The sequence below is a fragment of the Lissotriton helveticus genome, chromosome 1_1 (genome assembly GCF_964261635.1).
Source record: "Lissotriton helveticus chromosome 1_1, aLisHel1.1, whole genome shotgun sequence".
Taxonomy (NCBI): domain Eukaryota; kingdom Metazoa; phylum Chordata; class Amphibia; order Caudata; family Salamandridae; genus Lissotriton; species Lissotriton helveticus.
This window is the reverse complement of record NC_136057.1, coordinates 528,674,066-528,700,579: the sequence shown is the minus strand read 5'-3', so window position 1 is coordinate 528,700,579 and position 26,514 is coordinate 528,674,066. Positions and strand designations below refer to the sequence as shown.

Below are 26,514 nucleotides of genomic sequence, written 5' to 3'. Positions count from 1 at the left end.
TCGCCATTTATCCAAACCTAACAGTCCGATGCCATCTTGTGCTAAGCTTTTCATTGTCATGGCAACTAAGCTGCCGCTTCGCGTATGCAGCTTGCCGGAGTTTGCTGTGCTATGCTGTATTGATTCACCTTTAATGCGTGGCGTGCCTGCTACTTTATTTATATTTTCGAGCATCCACTTCAGGGACACTGCACTCTGTTTTATTTTTTATTTTTACTGAGCCCAGCGTGCCTGCAACGGAGCAAACTTCAGAGCTGTGAGCTAGGGATGAACACGTCGCCCTCAAGGTAAGCCAGCCATTTACTTACTTAATGCTGAGCCCCTGGCGTACACACGCTTTGCACATTTTCACTTGGTTATAACTCCTCCTCTCGACATGGTCTTTAGCGGGGTTAACTTTAATTTATTCCCAGGCGGGTCACGTTTCGCAGGACTGCAGGCGACCGGGCTGGGAGCAGACGTGGTGGAGTAGGCGTGCTAGTGCTTCCGAGCTGTCGGCAGGGCTGGGGTAGGGCACGCTCATGTCACAGCAATGCCTGTGATCCGAGGGCAGTGCCTGTACCATGGAAGTGCCCTGGAACAGTCCACGGGGCTGGGGAAGATTAGGGTGCGTGACCGAACAATGGCCGTTTACCAAACGACAGCGTCAGGAGTTCTGCTTGATCTCTAGTTAAAATGTAGCAATGCAGGACTTTTGGCCATTGGTGAACTCTTTTATGTTGAGGATGTGACTAAAAGGTTACTCCCACTGTCCGTTCGTACATTCAGGGGGTTTCATTTGTGGACGCTGTACTAGTTTTCTTCATACACGTGAACAGATTTTCAAACAGAACTTAACGTGGTGCAAGTGGATTTCCAGCACGAGACTATACGATACCACTTAAAAATATATTTTTAAGAGATAATCCATTTGTCATGCGAAAAGTGTAATACAATGTGGTCAGACGCGACAGGGAACACTTTCATTTAAAGAGCAACGCTGCATATATACTACTCTTACCGGTTGGAATATTCTCGGCTTCACACTGATATTTTCAGTGGCCACTGTAAATAGTTTTGTCTATCTAAGGACTCCATCATTAATGAATAGCCCCAAAGGACGCAGTGACAGAATTCACCCTTTGAAATCTGTTGTCTTAATAGCAATAGGAAATGAGCATTAAAAATGCAATAGGTCTAGCCTTTCATTAAGTTAAAGCTATTTGCTTTGCTATACAATACCATTAGCAAAGCAAATGGCTTTAACTTAATCAAAGGGGAGACCTATTGCATTTTTAATACTTGTTATATTTTGCAAAAACGTCCAGTTAACAAAAATCAGTAACAAGAGTACGTTTGTCTTAAAAGTCCACCCGGTAAATGCATTATAATCAGCAAAAATAATGTATGGAATGTACTGTCTGCTGATACTACAACCCGAGTGAAAACGGCTACTAACCACTTAAAAATTCCAGAAGCAGAATTGTCTGATCGTTCTCAGCAGTGTCAGTTAGGCAATCAATTTTTGGAGATGCGAGTCAGGATCTATCAAGCACTATGTTCATCTATAGACATAGACCCTATGGAGGGATGTTTATGAATTGAGCGAAAATACCATGATGAAGAATTAAATTTAGTGTTAAAGAAATTTTCATTCTTTATCATGGGATTCTCAGTAAAAATCATAAACCAATGTAGGTTTGCTTCCCTATTATGCAAAGACCAGGAGCCTAGAAAGAGCGGCATTGCAGACAAACTGCAACGGAGGCCTGGTGCACTGGCTTAGTGTTCAGGAGTGGCTGCTGTCCCCTGGCGAAGAGAGGCCTGGGTTTACTTGGCTAGCTTCTGTTGGCATTCGAATACAGATTATAATGCAAAAGAATATCTACCTAATTATAAGCTGTTTTGAAGAGGTTACCTTGTGAGAGCCATTCTGTAATTTCCAAAAAGCTGTTTGGGCTCTGTGTTTCTTTAGTCAGACCCCCCAGGATATAGCGGCATGGATTCGCAAATTTAGCGGCAAAAAGATTGAAATTTAGCGGCACAAATATGGAAATTTAGCGGCAATTTTGCGGCATTTTATTTGGCCATTTTTCCTACAACAAACACAGATATCTTAGCTTTTTTAGTTATTTAACAACATGAAGCTATGTATATTTGGTTTAATTACAATGTAAACACTTTGTTTCCCTCGAAAAGCATGTACAGATATTAGAGTGTATCTCTGGATATGGTTTGGGAATTCTCAACGTGTCAAATCCTGGTGCTGGTCGTGGGGAAATGAAGTGGTGAAGTATTCCAGGGGCGTGACGTCGTTGGACAGTCCACACCATTGGTCTCTTAAGTGCGTGCTCTGCTTGTTGTCGAACCAGACCTGGAGTAGGTGATGGCGTGACCGAGCGAGATGTCAAATGCAGAGTTCACCCGAGTCCACCGTGATGCACACCCTTTGGCTCACAGCCCTACTTATGCCTCGTCGTGATGCACGGGGCACTTTCGGTTCTCTGCAGCTATATGTGTACTGTGAATGCACCCTCTCCTAACCCCTAAACTCCAACATGCAGAACTCCCTATGCATTCCCAAGTCCAATGGCAAATCCAGAAGTCTCTTCTAAGTGGCTGCCCACCCCTACCAATCCCCACACCTGTGCAACGCAAACAACCTGCTCACTTTCAAGAAACTGCTGGAAACACATCTCTTCAAGAACATGTTCCACACTTTCTTGCATCCTTCTCTTTTCTCTCTGCCCCTAGAAGCAATTCAGGCATCCGGTGCACACTATTTAAATATATGTAAATAAAATAAGTATTCAGTGACAGTGCAGCTTGCATTGTGGGCACCCCACCTGCATGCCGTGATGTGGCCAGGAGTATAGGGTGGTACTTGGGCACGCACAGCTATCTTCCCTAAAAGACAATAGCCAACAACTCCCCTAAAGAAACGTCAGAAAGATGTACGAGGATAGGTAAATAGACAATATGATAAGAGTAGGTGCTACTACTGTGATTTTAGTCTTCATCTTGTAACATTGGGCCAGGAAAACACCAAGAGCATGGCCTGACTGTACATGTAATCACTCCAGAACAACCAACATATGCTTGTGGAATAAAAAATGGCAACTCAATTAAGCACTAAACAGTTGACGACAAATGGAAATATGCCAGATTTTTCTTGCTCATTTTTACTATGAAATTTACAAGCTGTAACCCTAAAAACAGAAAATCCTGCTCCGGGGCAGGTCCAAGCAAAGCCTCTCCATCATTCTATCAATGTATTGACTTTGCAGAGCACTTCAAACCACTTGTCAGGTTGCTGAGGGCTGGGGGCAGAGGTCCATGAATCACTAATAGCTACGGGGGATGATTAGTGTGCAGTTAATCCAAAGAAATAAAGGAAAGCAGCACATGCTAGGCTGGCTCGCTTTTAAGAAGGGTGGTGGTTATTCACAGATCTCTTGCAGGTAGACTTAAAAGACTTGCATATGTGGGCCCATGAATACAAAAGCCTTTTACTTTTGCAAAGCCTACACTCCACAAATCCAAATTAATGGGGTTGGGAACACTGTGAATCTTATGAATGGCATTTTTGCGCTGTGGCGTATTAGTAAATATATTATAATGCAGAAATATTCTGAGTTTCATCTAAGATGCTGCACTAATTGCATCTTTGATGTGAACTGAGAACGGCACATCGCCTTCACACAAGCCAAAGGCAGAAGAAATGCGTGGTAATGTTGCGCGAATTTGTTTGATATGGAGAATACAAGTTAAATGTGCAAATGCGAATTTGCACTACATTTACATAAATTAGTTTTTCCTTTCGGTTGGAATTCCCCATGCATACATTTTGCCTCTGCGGCTCTCCGGGAGATCTAGGACCGTATTGGATTTGTTGAAGTACTTGGGGACTGATTTGAGAATCTCCAAACCTAGCCGTCAAGCTCCAGGAGAAGGACTTTGGACTGCTAAGAACTTTGTAACTGAGGCATGTCTTCTGCATGACTCCACAGGGTAAGTAATTCACTTAAAGAAAACATGTTTTAAATTTGTGCAGCGTCTGCCCTAAGTGCAAAGGGTTCCTCACAATACATCCGTGTTATGATCAAAAGGATATTGCGCATTAAAATCATTTTATCAATAATTTTACACGAAAAAAAGGTAATACTGGTTCTTTAATGACAGCGTCTTGATATTAATTCGTTAATATTCCCATACATGTAAAAGAAAATCCCTGCTACAGGGCATATGACGGGGTCTTTGTTAACGGCCCTCTGGGTGTGTTCAGCAGTCTGACTTCATCAGTTTGCACATTAAAGCGCGATCTGGTTGACAGCCTCTCTCCCGCCGGCCCCCCTAACACTGCCGATGAATATGGATCTCCTCGGCCCGGGAGATGAAGAGAGGCCGCCACATTCATGGAATTTAGGACACCGAGGGGTAGTTCTCAGGAGTCAGAGCAGGGCGGGCTTCGGAAGAAAAAGAAAGGTCATACCACTCCTGCAGGATCAATAAAATGAACTGTTAGCCTGAAATATTTACATAAAATATGGGCAGTGGTGTTACTTTCTTGACCACAACAAAAAAACACGACACATCTGTGGTTATCTACAGCAATTTTGAAGAAAAGATACATTTCCAGTAACAATCTAATGTCTCCAAACAAAGCAGTGCGCCCGAGGAAATCAAATGAACGACTCGAGACCAATCAGACCCCCCAGGATATAGTGGCATGGATTAGCTTTTGTATAAAGACCGCAATTTTTACAAAAGTGCCGATTTCGCGGGCACTTTGGTAAAAATCGCGGCATTTTTTCAAAAGTGCCGATTTCGCGGCAAATCGCGATATCCTGGAGGGTCTGTTTAGTGGGTCGAAGTGGTAAGACAACCATCTCCACATAAAGAGTGCCTTTCTGCCGGCATGGAAGGGTTCAAAAGTAGCAATGGAAGGGAAATAATCTGATTCATGTGATGTTTAGTCAATAAAACGTCTCATTGACCACATATCGCCATCGGTTGTACTTGGCGTATTTCAGTTTTAGGTGAGAACAAATTGAAATTTTTGTACACCTAGCGAACCATACCCATGATCACTTAACGCTGACCCTTTGGTGCCAAGCCTCGGGAAGAATTTTGCAATTGAGATTCAGAAGATAGAAGTACTTGGAAAGGTGCAGGCAAAGGTACCAGAAGCTTAGGAGAGATTTTGAAAAGACTTTGTGCTGGGAAGGAACACCAAATGACAAAAGGCAGTAATCTGACCCCAGAATCTGCCATATCCTACTCAGAGCTGAAAGAAAGAAACTCCACTGCTCCGCCTCAAGATCTTTTCTTTGAGAAACAATTATATTAATGATTCTTTGTTAGTGCCTAGAGCTTGAGCCTGTGGACCGCCATGTAAAAAGATGATTATCTGTTCTTCCGGTGGGCTTGGAACCTGACCCTACGGGATATGTTCGGTAATGTAACTAAGCATCTTCTCTTGAATTAAATAACCAACAGCTTTGGACTTTTTGACAAAGAGGCAGGCTGTCTCCACTACAATGTCAATTAGTGCTACAACAGAACTTTTATTTACATTAGCTAAATGACACCGTGCCTAATGGCATTTCCATGCCTATGTCTGTTTAGTCTTGATCTCTGAGGCTCAACAGAAAGTAATGTTCGAGGCATATGGGCTGCAGACCACACACTATTACATTAGATCACCATCTGGTGGTGGGCCCGGATGATTACACTTTGTTGTTGTCTTGGAAGAGTCTTTGTCTGTTGGATGACTCCTCCCGTAGATCATAGTGCGCATGGGCATCGACTTCATCTTCAGATTGTTCTTTTCTGCCATCAGGCCCGGATGATTACACTTTGTTGTTGTCTTGGATGAATCTTTGTCTGTTGGATGACTCCTCCCGTAGATCAAAGTGCACATGGGCATCGACTCCATCTTCAGATTGTTCTTTTCTGCCATCGGGCTCGGATGTGTTCATCGTTCGGTCCCGTTACCGATCTCTTTTCGAATCCATAAATCAATCAAAATACCATCGGCATCGTCGTCGACATTGAATCCGGTTACCAGCATCGAACAGAGGCTTCACTTCTCGATTCCAGCGTTCGTCGGGGCAGTCGGGCCCAACTGCGCCATTGGGCCTTTGGCTCATGGAAAGAATACCCTTCAAGAAGTGCCCTCGGTGTGGACACTAATTCCCTCATGCCGATCTTAATGAGGTTTGCAATCTCTGCTTATCTCCAGAGCACAAGAGTCGAGACTGAGGCCTGCGCTTCGTTCCGGTCCAAGAAAACAATCAGGGACCGTCGAGCTCGAAGAGTAATGACGCAGTCATCTTTGTCGACACCAGAACTCGTCATAGACGAGGCTCCAATTGAAGTAGACGCCGAATAAAAGCAGCACAAAGACATCACTTCTGAAGCAGAGGATTCAGCATCCGGAGTCGAGGATCAATCCGAAGATGAAGATCTTCCAGCTGGTCAACAGGTTGTGAGTACAGACGTCTATCCTGTTCACCCCACCATACCGGGACAGGCTTCGGTTCCACCTCCACCTTTGAGTTCAGGTGCACACCGACCAAAACCTTCTGAGGCCCTGCCTTCTGGCTCGGCAGCGAAGAATACAAAAAAGCCTCCAGTGGACTCGGGCTTGAGTCAGTCTGTCGGTCCTGAAAAGCAGAAGACCCTTAAGCCAAAATTAACACCTGCATCAAAGCATCCTTCGGTACTGAAAGTGGTCGAACCGAAAGCAAGTTCAGCACCGAAAGAGGTTCCCAAAGCTACCGAACCAAAAACCACCCCGGTTCCGAAAAAAGTGAACCCGAAGAAGGTTCCGGTACCAAAACATACTTCGGCTCCGAAGGTAGATGAGTCTAAATGTCCTCCGGTAACAAAAACTCTGGATCCAAGGAGCACGGATCCTAGGAAAAAGTCTTCAGAACCGAAACCAAAAACTGCTCCAAAGACAATGGGCACTGTTAAACCTAAGCATTTCGGCCCCATACCATACAAATCGGCGCCAAAGAAAGATTTGCCAGTAGAAGAGCTTTTTAAACCTGATCCAAAGCAAAAAAAACTCTTCATATTAATCCAAAGACTGGACATATCACTTCAGTGCCTGAAAAGAGGAAAATGGACTATCCTAAAACACCCCCAGTTCCTCTAAAAAAGCATGCTCAAACTTCACCAATGAGGATTCCTTCACCAGAAGTAGAAGTACCAGTAGATATTTCTCCTGTACATTCACCATCTAGTACATATAGTTTTATACCACAAGATGAGGATGATGGGGATAGTTACTCACAGGACATACAGAGTGAACATCACATGGATGACATTAATGACCCAGATGATATTTCTGGGCCATCAGGTGACCCATGGGAAGATTATAATGCACCAAATCTGCCACAAGATGATGTATACCCGTCTAGACCATCTCCCCCAGATGACACTATTGGGTTTACGCAGCTCATTCATAGAGCAGCCACTTTCCATGGGGTAGACCTACACACAGATATCATGGAAGACTTCCTAATGGACACACTAATGTCATCACATAAGACCACAACCACACTTCCAATACTTGGTGTAAGACATGCACCTGAAATATTTAAAGACCCAGTCAGAGCAAGGGTAATTAACCCCAGACTAGAAAAGAAGTACAAAGCGGCTCCAACTGATCAGCATACATTAAAGGACAGTTGCCATTGCACTCACTAGTAGTGTTGAATGCGAGAAAAGAGCTAACTCGCAGACAACAGGGGATGCTCCACCCCCTGATAAAGAGTCTAAGCTTTTAGATGCTTCAAGAAAATGCACCATTTCACAAGCAGCCAATGTCTGGAGGATTGCTAACACTCAAGCTTTGTTAGCAAGATATGATAGAGCTCATTATGAAGAGTTAGAGTCACTCATGCAACACTGGCCAGAGCAATACAAAACCAGGGCTTCTGACCTAATACAGGAATGCTGTTATTACAAATACCTCCATAAGATGTGCACTAGACACAGCAGACACACCTTCTAGAGCAATAAATACAGGGGTTTTGTTGCGTAGGCATGCATGGTTACGCATCTCTGGGTTTAATCCAGAAGTACAAGCCAGTATCTTAAACCAACCATTTGACCAGCAAAATCTTTTCGGTCCATCAGTTGATAGTGCACTAGAAAAGATGAAAAAAGATACACACGCGGCAAAATCCGTGGGAGCTTTGCAAACACAAGCTCATAGACCTTCCTTTCGTCGCTCCGCATATAAGGGCGCCTCTAAGGGTTTCCAAACCGACAATACCTTCTCTTCTTTTAAAGCGCCCAACCAAACCTCGCCTAGTAAAGGATATTATAGAGGAGGTTATAGAGGAAACAACAATAAGGGTAGAGGTAGAGGAACAACAATCGCAACACCTCTACTACCAAATAGTGACTTCCCTTCCAACTCCCAGACCCTTCCATTCCTGTCGGGGGGAGGTTACAACAGTTCCTACCTGTCTGGAACTCCATCACCACAGACAGGTGGGTAAGACAAATAATTCAGCCTGGTTATTGCCTGGAGTTCACTTCCACTCTTCCAACAATACCACCCAGACAGCGTCCCATGTCACAGGAACACCTCGTACTGCTAAGACAAGAGGTGGAATCTCTACTGCAAAAGAATGCAATAGAACCAGTCCCAAAACAACATCAAAAACACAGGAGTTTATTCTTTATATTTTCTCATACCCAAAAAGGACGTGTCCCTCAGACCTATTTTAGATCTAAGGCCCCTAATCCTGTACATACAATCAGACCACTTTCATATGGTCACACGGATGTATGATGATACATCGCAAACCGGAACAACGCAAGCAATCACCACGCTGTTGTAACATCGTAAAAGCAATTACATCGCACACATTTACTGCGCATGCTGTTGCCACGCGATTGTAGTGTCTCAGCTGTTTTGTGCCATTACAACGCAGTTGTTCAAATCGTCTCCCGTTACTTTTTTTTTCTGATTCCATTAACTCCCTGGGCCGAGATGTATGTAAAGCATGGGTTTTAGGCTGGGGACCCCTAAAGCACGCAATCCTATTCCTGTTTAATGGCGCTGAAGAAAATATCCTACAGGTAGGTGAAAGTTTACAGTAATGCCATTAAACGTGTCCATAAAATGAGTCTGTTAAACACTACTGCATGGGTGATCCCTCCCTCATTCAGCTCCACCTTGCACCTCGGTGACAGTCTGCTTAAAAAGCACTGGGCAAGCAGGCTGCCTTGTCACCATATCTCATTTATGGCCTTCCTTCATCTTTGTGTATTTCACAATCGAACATTTCAGGACTTCCTCCCTTGTGGCTGCTTTTCATTGTACCATTTCTACCCCACCCATCTGTCTTCTCTTATCATCTTAGTGGTACACCAGTTTGAAAACTTTTGATTCAGGCGCATTCGAATTTCAAACAGTGGCAGTTTGAGGGAATCGCAGAAGATAACAAGATTTTTCTACGATTCCCATTGTGTTTACCTGATTCACGCATGTTATGGCAGTAATGGCAGTGCATGTCCGTGGCACAAAACCTTAGCGCAATAACTTCTTGCCTAAACAAAACCAAACATTACATCCTGCTGTTTAATTTACACGTTATGGCAGTATTTGGTGTGTGCAAACCACACGTTGTAATCGCATGCTCTGATTAATTTACACGCACGTTATGGCAGTGCATGTCTGTGGCACATACCTTAGCGCAATAGCTTCTTGCCTAAACCAAACCAAACATTACATTGTGCTGTTTAATTTACATGTTGTGGCAGTATTTGGTGTGTGCAAACCACACGTTGTAATGGCTAGCGATGTATCTGTAATTGCGACGTTCTAGCATGCGTCCCAATAGCATGCGTTAGCACCGCGAAGTAATACTTTAGTTGTAACCGGTGTTTCCCGGTCACACTACAACAGGTTCTACCGTTGCTAAAGAAGGGAGACTTCCTTGCCACATTAGATCTCAAGGACGCCTACTTCCACATTCCCATACATCAATCGCACAGAAAGTACATATATTTTCCCATGCCTCTGGCTGTCGGCGTGCGGCTTGTGGGCTGTGTAGGGTTCTTGTCTATCTCCTTCATGCTTGTAGCCTCTGGTGTTTCCAGTTGGTTGGAGCTTGCACTTACGCCTGCGCTCCGCTTAGTTTTCCAGCTGCGTGTCTGGTTTACTTTTGTCAGGGGAGTGGGCGAGTGCTGTTGAAAGGGGCTCTCGTTTCTGATGAATGCTTCCCATTTGTTTTGTTACATATGACATTGTCTCTAAGCTGGGCACTGGTGTCCCATTGCTGTGCGTCGGATTCCACGTACTCTCCTTTTGGGGGTTTCGGACTCCGGTTCCGGCCATGAGTCTGTGTACGCCTTTCTCCTGTCCTGGGGTTATTTTTCCCGCTCTGCGGGTATTGCTTTCCCCTTTGTTCCTGCATACTTCTGTGCACTATGCATGCGTGTGAGTGAGCTGGAAGATAGCCTAGTGGCTAGTGTACTCGTCCCTGTGGCTGGGGTTGCCGGTTCGTGTCTCGGCTTCGCCGCTCTACTTCCTGTGTTTTTGGTCTACTCCTCTCCTTATTTTTAGGGGTTTGCCTTTCTGCATATTTCAGGTCTGGCGCACTGTCTTTATGGTTTTTGCCTGCTGGTCTTTCTGTATCCTGGTGCGGTCAGTTGTGCTTTTTGTGCGTTGGTCTTCTACTTTATTTATTTGTTTCTTTAATTCATTCTTATAATGCGCGGACTTTACCCGAAGGTGTCAGAGCACTGTTCAATTGAACCAGTTACGTTACATGAGAGTATTGTTACAGGTGTGGATCTTCCTCTCTTGGTTGCGTTACTTACCACGGAGCTGTAGCTCAATGGTATGTTCTGTGCCTCTGGTGCCACTGTCTCTCTCAGCACGAGGGTTTGTGTCCTGCTTGTCGTGTCGACTTGTCGGGAGTTGATGCGTTTTCATATTTTGTTTTCATTTTTACGCTGTGGCCAGGGTTGGGGGTTGGTGAATTCCTATCCTGCGGTTTCCCTTGGTGGGTGTTCTTTGTCGCGGATGGAGTCAATGTTCCTGATCCCGTTTTTTTCACCAATCTCTTCTTGTTTGGGATAGCGCAATCGCTCTGTGGCTCTGTGTGTGTGTGGCTCTGCGTGTGGCTCTGCAGGTATGTATGTGTGTGGTTCTGTGTGTTTGTGTGTGGCATTTGCGAGAGATTAAGCTATTGGCATTGTAAATGACAGTGCCATTTATTTATCTGTTTTGAAAACCAACACATAAATAAAAATTTTGTCATTTACAATGCCAATAGCTTTAACTTTTTCAAAGGCGAAACCGTTGCATTGTAAATGCTTGTCTTTTTCATTTGTATGCTTTCATGGTATGAAGTCTGTCCTCTGTTGGTTTATGTAAAAAGAGAATTATTGGTATGTGTTATAGAAATATGCTCAACTACTGCTTCCTGGAAATTAAAATAAATTAATTTTAAAGAAGTAGTTTAAACCATAGAGCAATACCATACCTCCTAAATCGGTAGGATCTGCCAGCATGGTGTTAGATTAAGACAGCATTCAATGCCTGGGAGCTGTCTTCTGTGGAGGTCACTGTTTCATGAATGTATGGCACATTTCTCTTTATGAATCTCACTTCTGCAGAATAAAAAAGAAAAAAAAGAAACGAAGTGGAAATGTTATAGATTTTAAAATGTGAGTAAGTAACCTTTATTGTTTGATAATTAAAACCGGTACAGTACAGAGTAACTATATTAAAAGAAATACATAAAACTGGCACATTAGTGCCATCACCATTGTCATTTAAAAAAAACAAGACCTATCTGGAGGGAGGTTTTGTGGAAAGATTTAAGAGACTCACTTCCTACCCTGTAGATTGAGGTGGGTCGACCCCAAGGCTATCAATGCCAGTTATCCTGACTGGCGGGAGTGTATAACTTAAGGTGCGGTAATGGGGTGTAGCCAATTTTCTAGGCTTGCTCCCTCTTCCCCAGTGCAATACAGATTTGTGTAAAAAACTATTTTTGTAATCAATAAAACCGTGAAAGTGTGAGTGCGGCAGATTAAGTGCAGTATGCCTAGAATAAGATTAAAACTGCATTTGAGCACAGGGTTGTTTAGGTGCCTTAGCTGTTAACGATAGAAAGTGCATGCACAAGGGTCCAGGCCTCTAAAAACATTAGCCGACAGGTGGACCTACATGCACCTAATGAGTCATTTATGGCGGAGGTATTGTTGGTGTTCCAAGTGATGAACGGCAGGGGACGATGAAACTAAAAAACCATGACCACTGTGCCAGGTTGGTAGGGTGCTTGGGGGCGATATTATGAGAGGTGCAGGTGCAATGGGATTGGCATTTAAATATTTTACCCGGCTTACAAAGCCTACGTACAAACATAAACAGTCAAGTACGGGGATTTAGGCTGAAACCAGAGCTGTTAATTATCTAGAAACACCCCTTCTCTTCATGTGCTGGAGCCATGGCCTCCACCTTTTTCGTGAATCGCTAAAGGAATTTCACCAGTGCACAGTTTAACCTAATGAGCAATGTTTCTAAGCATGCCCCGGTCATTCCACCTTCTTCGTAGCAGATCCCGCCGGCCCTCCATAAAGGTGGGGCACAAGCACAGTATATGGATAATGTCTTCCTAACCCTGGTTGCATATGCGACATTTCACCTGAGCCTCTCCGCTTTTCTGTACGGGATAATACATTTAGGTTGGTATTATCCCCATTTTATGTTTCATGAACTGTACCTTGGTCCAGTCGTTATAGAGTTCGCTTGGGTAGCTCTGTGGTTTCAGCCGTGTATAGGTGTAAAGCGCCATCCAGCCGTGTTTGCGTCTAGACAGGCAAGCCTTCACTTCTAGCAGTGAGCGCAATTGTATGCTTGCTTTTGCCAGTTCTTTGAACTCCGCATGGCTAGTGGGTAGGTCCCAAGCGCTCATTCGACTAAGGGTGCTCAAGGCCTGCGACAGGTAGGAACTTGCCGGGGAGCTTTGCTTTGTTTCCAGTTCAGGCCAAAGGTAATGGCCCAGTGAATCTTCTTTTGCTGGCCTAAGTTTGACAAAACGTTGTGAAAGCCTCATTCCGTTCCAATGTCTGCTTAACAATGCCAAACTCCAGCCTGATCTGGGCTGGAGATGAGTCGAAAGGAAGCTGAAAAATGGATCTGTAGTTCTTGAGTAGCATCTTCTACAGTATTGTGCCATCCTGCCCCGTAAGAGCTCACTTCCGTAGGCTAAGGTAGGAAGAACCTTTACTTGGGCAACCTGGAGGATCAGTGTAAGTGTGAGACCTTTTAGTTTTGTGTAGGACACCTAAGGTCAATGCATTGCCCTTCTTTTTGATTTCGTCCAATTGATCACTGTTTCTCCCATTCTCATTGAAGTAAACTCCGAGGTACTTAAAACTTTTAGTTGACCGTAACTTTTCTTGGTACAGAAATCATGTTGGTTTTTGGGTCTCGCCTACGCAGCGCGCAGGCTCTGCTTAGGAGGACCTTTAGTCGTCGTTCTGTTCTTTTTCGAAGCACGTACTCGTGCTTGTGGCGGCATCGACATTGCGGAGCGAGCATGAGCGCCTCACAAGCACGAATATGTGCTTCAAAAAAGAACAAACTGCGCGCGCACCACTCCCGGGCCACCAAACACATGATTGCAGTGCCTGGGGTTTTGGATGAATATGTTTGCGAGGCGGATCTAAAGTTCTTTGAGGGTCAGGCACTTCTCTCAAGTTCTCTAAATCCGTTTTGTGCATTTTACATTGTTGTCCCGTTGTTTTGGGTCACTGTTTAACTGAAGTCACTCCAGCACTCCCAGACAAATGGAACCCCGTACACCGTCCCTCCTACGCTACTGGCGCAAGGGCACCCACAAACTCCTGCATGCGCTTCAGGTGACATCTTTGATTCTATGTATCATTCATTCCTGGATAAGTATGTAGTAAATATGAGGCAGAATGAATGTGGCCTCTGCAGACGCCATAGCATAGCGTAAGCACCTAGCCAGGCCGCTTTGAAATCTGGTATTAATTATGCCACCTAGAAGAAATTACTTTAACAATAAAAATACAATCATTAGCATTTATATATCACTACCGACAGGCGGCATAGAATTTAAAATTGAATAAATGCATATTTTTGGTGTAGTGTGCCCTTACTGAAACGGGTAACATTTGTGAATGTAAAGGGAAGTCTATGTATCTTCCAAACTAGCAGCTGTGCAGCTCCTCCTAGTGGTGCAATGCGACTCACGACACTTGATCTGAAACAATTTACAGAGCAGCCCAGTTACAACAGAGGGCAGAGCTCTGCAGATATCTTATTCCCGGATTTTTTAAATTTTTGCATAAAGTTTTCATCATGTTAAAGGACTAATTAGGCCATTGCTCTCTTGTGTGGCTTGTTAATATCGGCTCCGAGAGCTGCCAGTCGCCCTTCACTGTTGACAGGATTTGAAACATGAGACATCTTGTACTGTAGCAGAACAGAGACACGCGGATAAAAATACCAGAGCTATCGTAAACACTATTTTTGTTCTCATTTTGTGTAAAAAAAAAATAGTTCTCACCAAGAAATATGTAATAGTCTTGTGCATATAGTATTTTTGGTTTGAGACTGCTGGGGCTGTTACATTTTCTTTGCATTGCGTTTGTGGACGTGAAGCTGTCCTCAGCAATTTAAGCTGTGGAAAGCAAATATTCTGGACTAGTACACAGGCACTGTGCATGGGCTGTCACAGAGTACATTTGACATGTGCAGTCGTTCTTCGTTGCACGTCATCACTCTCGCTGTCCATTCCTATCCGCACCTGTCATAGTTTTGCCCCCTCCCTCGCTAGCCACAACAGAGATCCTTTCACCGTCACCCCCAACTCTCCCATTCTCTTGCTTCACTTCCATATTTCCAGTTTCCCTAGTCTCTTCTCCATCTCGAACTCTCTCACCATTCCACCCTATCACTGCAAGAATGCACCACACCTTACTACCAGTAAAGCGCGCTTGCCTGCTTTCTGTATTTAAAAAAGTTGCACGCTCTACAAAAGATATCCTACACTTTCCAGTGGAAAAGCTTGAAGAGCAGCGGAAGAGCTTGTGTGGGGTATAGGAGGAGCACTGCCGTTGCCAGGTGATTTGAAAATACAGTAATAATCTATGCAATGAAAACAAGCTTTGGCATAGCCAATAGGTCTCGCCTTTGGGACCTTATAAGTATTTAGTTATGTGGCACAATATCCTTACTGCAACAACATTAACTGTTGCATGGCTAAACACTTATAAGGTCCCAAAGGCGAGACCTATTGGCTAGGCCTATGCTTATGTTTTTTTTTTTAAATACTGGATTATGGGGCACGATATGGTAGTGCTTGGGGACATAACTACAACGCCCCTGGCATTGTCCCTATTACGAAGATAACTTGCATTGCGCTTTTCTATAATACGTGCGTTTTGCACCTGTGATTCCAAGTGGACATACACGTCAATGCACGGATGCATGCACAATTATTTAAAATAGGTTTGCTCATAAAAACTTCCCCAAATATACAAAGTAAGAAAAGGTAACATTTGATATCTTATTTAAAAGAAATCCACGGTAATACTGTATCAAGGCATATATATTTTTGGGAATACGTTTGTTTCCTCAACAAGTGTATTAAATAAACTGTTCTATCTCACACCTGGTCCAAAATGTATAGAGTAGCGGGTTTCCCATACCAAAAGCATTTTGTTGTCTCCAGGCGATTATGGCCCAATGAATATATATTTAAGTGCAAAACGGTTCAGTGCAAATATTATAGTTTTCATTGTTTTTCAAAAATTCGACAAAAGCAAATGAGGGACGGCCTTTTCCCCTTTGTCCTATTAACGAGCACAAGGCAAATAGGAGCTGCACTGACCGTGCCCCACCTAGGATGTGGCAACTCGTGGGAGGCCCTCTGGGATTCACCTCCCTTCCGCTGTGAAACGGGATGTTATCACACACTGCATCTCCCTGCCAATGGGTGAGGACCCGCCCCTATTGCTAATCCAGACTTCCACCTGTAGTGAAAATATACTGCTGAGGCAGTTCCAAAACGTTTTTTTCTCTGCAGCACTCTCCACCGCAAGCACAAAAGCACCTTACCGCGAGGACAGTGTGTTTTTTTTGTAATTGGCTGCATAGTCCCATCCTGCAATTGGGGTGCCTTACGCGAGTGTGCATCATAGTACATACTTAACACTTTCTAATGCACATGTATATAACAAAGCGCCTGATCAGCTGTGCAAAGAGATGACCACTGCTGCATCTAAAACAACAGTAATGTTCTGTGACAAAGCGGTTTCTCTGCAGAGATCTTAAAATGTGTTTTGTGGTTAACCTTGCCTGTATTTATGTAGTTGCCAAGCGTTTTCAATTGGATGTATTATTTGATTTTGGGTTGTTATCGTGGCTTTATTGTGCTTATGAATGGCATCTTTCCCATTCCTCGATCCCTTTTCTTTGGTGTATGTGCAGATAGTGTGAACCTGCATGAACGAGATTGAACTGCAGTGGGAAAAGTATCCTACCTGCAGTGGTTATTCCCTTTAGTTTTTGCTTTTTGCAATAACTTGCTAACATAACTTGTTTGACGGTTGTAAAGGGTGATTTGCGACTTGAAGAGGGAAAGCAATACCGTGTTCTTTAATTTAGAACAAAGCTAATGGAGTTGACACTGAGAAGCCCAGTTTGACATTTTGTTGATATCCTCCATTTCCAGTTGTTGATTCTTGATGTTGTGCAATGAATAGAGTCATTGTTTGCTCCTGTGTAGACAGAACAGCGTTTGTTTCCGTCAGAATATAATTATGCGTTTCTTTCTCAGATTGTGCAGCCTGGAACTCCCTATTTCTATGTCGAATTAGATAACGGAGAGAAGCTTTTTCACAGAATTAAAAAGAATTTCCCCCTACAGTTTGGCAGGTTTGTGTAAAAGTTTAATTCTAAAATAGCAGCTTTACGACGATTTGTGATGGCTATTAATATGAATTGTTTTGTCTTGAAACATATCTGCTAACGTATTTATTATGTTTGCTCATTACTTTTACTGTTTATGGACTACACCTTGCTTTACATCACTATGGAAATATTTACGGGGGTGATTCTGTAGATTGCCAACTACTTGCAGTTTAAATATTGAAAGAACAAGATAGCACAGCGTTACCTTTAATTGCTAAAACGTTCATACTCTCCATATACTGCTAAAAACTCTTGAGCGGGGCATGGCCACCTGCCGTCTCCACCAGTGTTTATCCCAGTTACATGTCTTTCCTCCGTCCAAAGAGATCTTTGTGGTTCAAAAAAAAATATGGTGCATTTTACTTTACAAGCTGAATCTGGTGCCCTGTAAAGTTGTGGCGAGTCCTGACTTACATCCTGGGAAAATTAATGATAATCTGATTGCTAGTTCTCGACCGATTTTCTGCAATAGAGGAAACACTAGTTCATACTTCAGGTGGATTAACAGATTCTGTTGTTCATGGTCTCTATTTTTTAGGTTAAGAATATTTTCTCTAAATTAAACGTATTTGCCAAACTACAATAACTTGGTCACTGAGAGATTTCCTTATTGAGGGTGAGGTCATAGTTAGAGACCAGTAAATATTATGCCTCTTGACTTGTAGTGGAACTTGTAGTGGATAGCAGGGGTGGTCAGTAACCGTGGGCAATGAACTCCGCTCTGCTAGCAGAGGTTGCGGAAATATGTTAACTACGCATTACATTGAAAACACGGAATTCATGCAAAAACTCTGCCTCCGACACGTAATGGAGCTAGCTACAGCACCCACAACTCTTTGATAAAACTATACCTTTATATGCTAAAAAGCATATAACCAATTCACAAAATGCAATGAGTGGTGATGATTTTGGGAACCCACCCAACCTAGGGGGAGGGCAAGAAGATGTATTGAACTTCAAAGAGCATATCCTGCTGAACGATTCGGTGGTGGTCCCATCATCCAAGGACCACCCCAAGCAAAGCTTTGCGCAAAAAATGCCAACCAAAGGCCCAGCAAAGCATTATGGGACGAGATTCAAAAGTGCAGTACAACATAGCACAGCAAAACATAAGCTAACACAGGATAACATAAAATGAGACAAAGTACAGTTATTTAACATAACGTAACATAACATAACATTGATTTACAAAGCACATATTCACCTCAAGGGGCTTTGTGGCGCTGAAACAACATATTCTAATCTGCATCCTAACACAATGGTCAAAGACTCTGTGGGAAGGTCGCTTTGTCTGCTCTCTGCGTTCACATAACCAAACCAACCCAATGACAATGTACACAAAACGAAGACTCCCCTGGCAGCCCCAGGCAGAGCAGTATGCTGTAATAGATCACAGGTGCTGACCCCAAGCCACAGCCATACTTGTTGTGAGAAAGAAGCGAGGTGTTGTAGACGTGATTATGCTCCATTGACTTGTTCTTCATTCTCTGCTCCCAGGGACCCTTTCTTTAAAACATCGGAGTCACAGATCTGGCAAAAAACACACACAGCTCGAGAACGACGCCAACCCTCTTACCGGCGCGCTGTATCCAACAAGCCGCTGCGCCCCTCAGAGCTTTCCTGCATCCCAGGACTCCCTCCACCTGCTGCGCGCAATAATAATTAAGAGAAAGTGCAGCGCGGCGGCTGCCTGCTGCATGCTTCAGTCATCCAGGGCGGAAGCAGGGCTGTCTTTAGCGCTGAAAAACCCTACATGAAATGTTGATGGGCGCACAGGCGCATACATCCGGTGTGCGGCCCTGGAGGACAGCCGCCCATGGGCAGTCTGAGGCAAGCACGATGGGAGACAGGAAGCAATCACCTCAGGTTCACTCTCCACGTCGGTTAACAGTGTCAGATCAATAAAATCGGATTAGAAGGATAACACATAATCTCACGAATCAAACAGACCCCGCCGGTATTAACCATGCAGGCGAGGACATGTACACGTACACCCAAGTGCATAACGCATATTACGTTCAACAGCCTGAGTTAACCTGAAAAGTTGTCATACAACCTCCTGTTTTCAGACACCATAGGTAAGGAGTCATAATTTTTCCAGTGTTTTTTTGTTGTTGTTGCATTCTCTCATGCTTTTGAGCTGCCAGTGTCCTGGTTAAGGCGTGTTGAGTGAGAATGGGAGGAGAGAGAAGCAAAGCTTACCACAAGGAAACTGTGTATCGTCTGCACTCGGAGAGGCATCCTCCCCTGCACGAGCAAGCTGCCTCCTTCACAGAATTTAGGAATGCGGAGGGAGGACTTCATGGGACCTAGTCAGACAAGCCTTTCTCGATCAATTAGCTTGCAGCCATTACTTGTGACCCGAGGTCACCCAACGTAAGAGTGGACTGGGTGTGCCTTCAGGGGGCATCAGGCGAAAATACATTTCACAAACATTTTGTAAACCAGATAGATCAGAGGGCCTGGGTGCTGCAGTGTCTCCACTCAAGAGTCAGTCCTGTTCCGCTGGTTATTAATGCAGTCTACGTTTGAAATGTCAGCATGTCTTGGGTTTGCAACCTTTCAAAGCGTGGGGGGACACCCTACACTGTCTAGAAGTCTCTCTCACATTCTCTACAAGCCGCTTATTGCCATTTCATATTTCTTTGATTCTGCAGTTTATAGCCCCCACGCGGACTTCTTTTGTTTTAACTCTGGAGCCTTCTTTGCATCTCAGGGCTGCTCTGAATGCAATGATCATTTTATATGGGACAGAAGTCATTGGGTTATGACCCTGTGCCCTCCCAAACATGGGCACCGGCCTAAAAAGAAAAGGTTGGGAATACTAGCAGGCCACGACATCGAAGGTGGTCATCCTTCATTATTCGTCGGAGCCACAGAAATATAAAAAATAATACGCCAATGTAAGAAGACTGCGCAAGTGCTTTTAGCCATACCTAAAGCAGCATTGGTTATTTGTTTAACAAACACCTTTTACAAATACGGATTACAATTAATTATTTTAATCAACTAGCATTAAAAATGCAATAGGTCTCGCCTTTTATTAAGTTGAAGCCATTTGCTTTGTTATACAATACCATTAGCAAAGCAAATGATTTTAACTTAACCAAAGGCGAGACCTGTTGCATTTTCAATGCTTGTTTTTAAGTGCTCGGTTTTCTCTGTGAAATCCTTAAGGCCACTTTTATCTTAATCCTTTTTTAACCCCTCAATTGGTCCCGTTGGACAACTCGCGAATCTCTTCTGAATAGTTCTCCATGTCTGTTATGTACTCAGCATGTACTTTACTTGGTCTCGTGCACTAGAATGCTGCTTTTTGGGAACAGGGCATTAATAACCTTTAATAAGTTTTGATATAAAGGTAATATGATTTAGAGTGCCTGGAGAGGCCTGGTGACCTGTATATTCTTTAGATTTCGGCCGATAGTGCCTACCACAGTGAAGAGTTTGACACCTTCATGGTCTGGTGGGGTTTGCTGTAAGGCAGTGATGTCAAATTATAAAATTGTGTTCAACTCTGTTAACGTTTCCCTGTCGCCTAACTCCACCCCTAGTCTGCCCAGTTATCCCTACCAGTTTTCAAAGATAGCCTCTACCACCGATTTCCCCATCATTATAGAGACCTCCTCTTAGGCCAGGATCCTGAAACTCTGAAAGTATTAATGTGCTTCAAGGGCAGAGATGACTCAGCAATACAGATGTCCGTTTTCCTAACCCAGTGTTATGGTCCTTACAGTAAACCGTTTGGCCAATTAGACACAACAAGTTGTAACAACATCCAAAGATATGTTATAAAATATCTGTGCTCCCAGCTTACACCAGGTGTCTGATGAAGATTTCACTACCTACTTTAACACTTCCTCCTTACCCCTACCTCCCATGCCTCCCTTCCATGACTGTCTTCTCCTATTTCCCCTACCCCACATGCATTCTCTTTAACGTAAGCCATTTACCAACTGCCTATTACTCTACCTCATCACCTTCACTTCCAGTAAATATTACCACTACCACGTCAGCCTAATATGCCTACTCTCCTCTTTCCCCATTGCTCTGCCTTCCCCTAGGCTTTCACCCTACCTCACTACTCATTGTGCAACTTCATTTCAAATCCTGCCCCCATCACTCCCTGCTTTCTTTCCCTAGTTATCCCTTTTATACTCCTTCCATTGTCACTTCAAATTCTACGAATCTCCACTCATCTTGTCTCCCTCCTCACACATCTCCTCATCCTATCATTCGCTTCACCTCTCTTGGCTTGTGCCACCTATCAGTTCTCATTTAACCCCACCAACCCACCTTCTCTGTCCCTCAAACATCTGCCATTCTTAATGTGCCTTCTCCCTCTTCACCTAACCAAAACCTCCTTCCCTTTCAAATAAAGTAATTTCACTCGTTAATTAGCTTCAAGCTATGATCCTGATGTTTTGGACAAGAGCTTCTGTCCTAGCCTTGATGGTCCTGAGGGTTCTTTGTTTTTGCCATCCTGCTCATGCCTCACACTCTTTTGGTACAAATTCACCCTTCAGTGGAATGTGTGGCTGCAGTGTACCCAGCACTAGAGATGCCTTTCACACCAAATCTGCTTCTTTGTCAAGGCAGCTCTGCAGTTTTGGTGGTAAATGACAGGTGCCAATCTGATGTGCAGCTAACCATTTTCCTTGCCCCCCTCAAGAGCTCACAGTAGCAAAGGTTGTGTCAACTCCGTTCTGGAGTGGTCACCTGGTCAAGGTGGAGATGAGTGGTCTCTGGTCTCAGATGGAGCAGCGCCACCACATAAATCTTCTGGAGCTGCAAGATATCGAACTAGCCATAAAAGCCTTTCTGCATTTCAACACGGACAGGTCGATCCAGGTGTTGGTGGAAAGCCCACCCTCATTTGGTAGTCCAACAAAGAGGGTGGATTTGAGCGGTGTGCTCTATGTTCAGAAGCTGTGAGGTTTGGGCAATGCTGGCACTTCATGAGATTTCCTCGACTGGATCCCTTAAATCAGGGCCGACAAACTCAGTTCATCTTGCCAGTCATGAGGGGCTTCTGCATCTGTAGGCGGCACGAGATCTCTTTGCCGAGTGGGGAATACTCTTGGTAAACCTGTTTTTTTTTTTTCTTTGAAAATACTCGGTTTAGCCTTTTACCGTCTGTGGTTTCCTCCTAAACAGTCTCTAGGAGACATGTTCTGCCTTCCTTGGGACTCTGATCTCCTATAAACATTTCCACATCTGTTGCAGCTCGCCTCACTCCTGAAAAATCAAAGAGAACCAAGCACTGCTGATTCTGGTGGTACTTGAATGGGCAGAAGTGAGTGGTACTCCGAATTGGTGACCCTCCGTATCTGCCATCCAGTTCATCTTCCCCTTTAAAAGCACCTACTGCCCGAGCAGCAAGGCAGAGTGCTGCATCTGAATCTCCACAATCTACCCCTTTTTTGTGTGGTGATTGTGCCGAGCCAAGGAGGGGTTTCGAACTACAGTGTGACGTGGTTGTTGGGAGTTTGCCTTCTCACCGCCTTTCCACCAAATTAATTTGTCCATGCCCCTGGACCAAGTTTGTTGCCTTATGTGAGAGAAGCAGATTGATCCTCTCCAGGATCTATTGCCTGCTATATTTTTGCTTGTGTTGTCTTTGGCTTGACATTGCATTGCTGTGGAAGACGGTCAGTTATTTGCCATTTTTTGATTTTCTTCATTTGCCCGATAAGCCCTCATTTATATTACCCATAGGGATGTATATTGAGTGCTTTGACTTATGTTTCCGACTAACTCCTTCATTATGCTGCAGTGGGACCACAATATGATTCTGATACTGATATCGTGCTTTCGAGCCTCTTCACAGTTGTGCTCTTTACTCTTCACCCTGAAGGCTGTTCTGATTACTACCACCTCAGCATGTTGCACCAGCGAGCTACAGGCATTGTCAATTCAGCCTCCATATACTACCTGCCAAACTCTGTGCTTGAGACACGAGTATCCTTTTTCCTAAAAGTTGTCATCTTTCCAAAGAGGGCGTCCACAACACTTCCTGCATTCTTTGTGTCATCCAACTAAAAAGGAAGAAGGGGTACACCTTTTAGAGCCACAATGTGCCCTTCATTTTCTACATCTATGAGCCTAAGGAATATTGGATGATGATCAGCTGTCTATTGGGTTGCTGGTGCAAAGTGAGGAAAGGTGGTCCAGAAACAGACCTTGTCCTTGTGACTTGCATCAAACTGTTATGCCCTAGCCACAAAGTATCCTCTAGAGGGCCTTCAGACTGATTCCACCAGAGCAAAGGCGACCACTAATGCTGTAGATCGGAGCTTTCCAGTTTTGGACTTCTGCCAGTTAGCTACTTTAGAATGTGGTCACACTTTTACCAGAATCTGCCGAATCCATTCACCTGCCCTCCGAGAGGGTAACTTTGCTCGCTCTGTCCTGCATGACTTCCTGATGTGAAGTTCACACCCCAAACTTGCCCCTTTGAAAGGGCATTACTATGTTATTGGTTCATAAAGCGAGGAATCTACAGCTAAACTTATCTATCAGAAGGCTAATTTAGTTATTTTTATTATTGCTTCTTCTGTTGGCTAACCTGTGTAACTGCAGATTACTCGCCATCCACCCCTTCTATGTTCTGTACAGTGTACTTTTATAAATAAAATTCCACATTAGCTGTTGAACACTGCCAATGAAAGCTGAAGTTCGAGGCATATGAGCTGCAGATTGTACACTAAGCATAGATCGCCATCTGGTGTTGGGCTCGGATGTTTGCATGTTGTTTTTGTCTTCGAAGAAGTCTTGTAGTCACGAGGTTGGGGACTCCTCCTTTGGTCGACAGTGCGCATGGGATTCGGCTCCATCGTTAGATTGTTTTTTTCCGCCATCCGGTTTGAATAAGACTTGCTGCGCTCCGGATCGGTGTCGTTATCGAACCCCCTTCGACGCGCAATCCCACTCAACCAACCGTATTATCTGGATCGTGTGCCTTCGACACGCACCCTCGACAACTCTCGATTAAACTTCGCCTGCAAACCTCGACTTGGGCCTATTCGCGCAGGTAGAGACGGACGTCGATGGAACAGACTCCATTTAAGAAATGTCCACCATGTGGTGCTAAGTTTCCACACTCTGACCTCTATCCGGTTTGCAACCTGTGCCTCTCTCCAGAACATCGAGAGGACAATTGTGAAGCTTGCCTCTCCTTCAAGTCCGAGAAGACCATCCGGGATCGTCGAGCTCGACGCCGTGACATGCAGCGAGGCACAGTTTCCATTCCGGACATCTTCCATCCAGGTCCCGATAACCTTCAGGAGCCAGAACAACAAGAGGTTCCGGGCTCCAAAGTAGACGTCTCCGATGCCGAAGATGACATCACTCCTGCTCAAAGGGACGTGAGTACTGAGACCGAAGCCCATACCAATGGCTCCGGTAACACCTTCGGGCTCAGGTCCACACACTACAAAAACTTCGAACGCCCCGCCTCCGGGCTCAGCACCGAAGGACAAGGAAAAGTCATCCGGCTCCAGCCAACCACCCGGTACCGAGAAACCACCTTCGGCACCAAAAGCTCAGTCGTCTGAGCACCTAAGCGGCTGGATAAAGCATCCGCATCGTAACAGCCGGATAAAAGATCGGCCCGGAAGCACATAGACAAAACTTTGGCACCGAAACACACAGAAAAGACTTCGGCACCGAAAACTTCAGAGCCAAAACCATTAAAGGACAAGGCACCGAAGGCTTCGGAACCAGGGGAAAATGTTGGACCGGACAATGTCTCAAAACATCCAAAAATTGTTTCCAAAGAGAAATCCTCAACGCAAAGCCATCGATCCTGAAGAGCTTTTCTTTCCTGATCCAAAACAGACTACCATTTTTATTCACCCAAAGACTGGTCACATAGTCACCAAACTACCTACAAAGAGGAAACCAGAACATTTGCCACATGCTCCAGTTCCTCCAAAAAAGTTACACATAGCTACTAACACTTCACCACCACCTTCACCCCCACCACCAGTTAACCCTAATTTAATCATTTCGCCACCACACTCGCCACAATCCAAGGACAGTGACAATTCACATGGGGATGGGCAAAAACCTTAATTATTAGACGCGTCAGGTAATCGTATGGCATCTCAAGCTGCAAATTCATGGAGAATAGCAAACACACAAGCACTTCTAGCAAGATACAAAAGGGTACACTATGATGAGCTGGAAAAGCTCATTCAACATCTACCTCAAGAATATAAGGACAAAGCCAATGACCTTATACAAGAAGGTAAACTGATAACCAATACATCCATCCTATGTGTGCTTGACGCATGCACATGCAGTAATGACCAGTGTTTTGCTACGCAGACACACCTGGCTCAGGGTATCTGAGTTTAAACAAGAGGTACAAAATACCATTCTTAATCAACCATTTAATAAAGAGCACCTCTTTGGCCCTGCAGTCAACGCATCTTTAGAAAAGATTAAAAAAGAAACTGAGACCGCAAAGTCTATAGGAGCCTTACAGTCACCATCTACGAGAGGCTCTTTTCGTCGCTCCTTCTATAGAGCAGGTTCCAAAACAAATACATCAGAACACCCATCCTCATCCTATAAAAGTCCCAACCAGGGCTCCTTTTCTAGGGGATACAATAGAGGAGGCTACAGAGGTAACCACAATAAGCGTAGCGGCAGGGGTAATAACACCCGCAACTCCCCTAATAACAAACCGTGACTTCCCTACTCTTCCCCCCGATCATCCCACTCCTGTCGGGGGACACCTCTCTCAGTTCCTACCTGTCTGGAATTCCATCACAACAGGCAAGTTGGTAAGACAGATTATTCAGTATGGTTGTTACCTGGAACTCACTTCTACACCTCCCAACATTCTTTCAAGACCGCGTCCAATGTCATTAGAACACCTGAAGCTCCTCAAGCGGGAGGTCTTAGCAATGTTACAAAAGGATGCAATAGAACTAGTTCCTCTGCCTCATCAGGGCACAGGAATCTATTCCCTTTATTTTCTAATCCCAAAAAAGGATGGCTCTCTGGCCAATACTGGACCACAGACCGCTCAATTTTACATTCAATCAGACCACTTCCACATGGTCACTTTACAACAAGTGCTTCCACTACTACAGCAAGGCAACTTTCTCTCCACTCTAGATTTAAAGGACGCCCATTTCCACATTCCCATACATCCCGCTTACAGGAAATATCTCAGGTTTGTGGTAGATGGTCAACACTACCAGTTCAAAGTGCTCCCATTCGCGGTCACTACAGCACTCAGGATTTTCACCAAATGCCTCGCCGTGGTTGCAGCCCATCTGAGAAGACAACAAATCCATGTCTTCCCTTACCTGGACGATTGCCTCATAATAGCAAACTCCCACCACAGCTGTGTTGAAAACGCACTCCGTACAATACCGTTGCTTCACAGTCTGGGATTCCCAATGAATCTAAGCAAATCCCATCTCCCACCGTCCATAATGCAACAATATCTAGGGGCTACAGTGAATACTTCCACAGCCCTAGCATATCCCAATCCCGTCAGGATAAATGCTATACAAATGCTAGTTCAAAGA

The 26,514-nt window shown here is 44.4% G+C and overlaps 1 protein-coding gene across 2 annotated transcripts in view; it reads left to right on the top strand.

Annotated features, from left to right (window-relative positions):
• The window catches only part of CWF19L1 (CWF19 like cell cycle control factor 1), a 162,828-nt gene that overhangs the window by 129,678 nt on the left and 6,636 nt on the right, over window positions 1-26,514 (top strand). For both annotated transcript variants that reach the window (XM_078673992.1, XM_078673993.1), the window contains one exon: window positions 16,833-16,930. In XM_078673992.1, coding sequence (XP_078530118.1) covers window positions 16,833-16,930 — 98 coding nt within the window. The remainder of the gene's footprint in view (window positions 1-16,832; window positions 16,931-26,514) is intronic.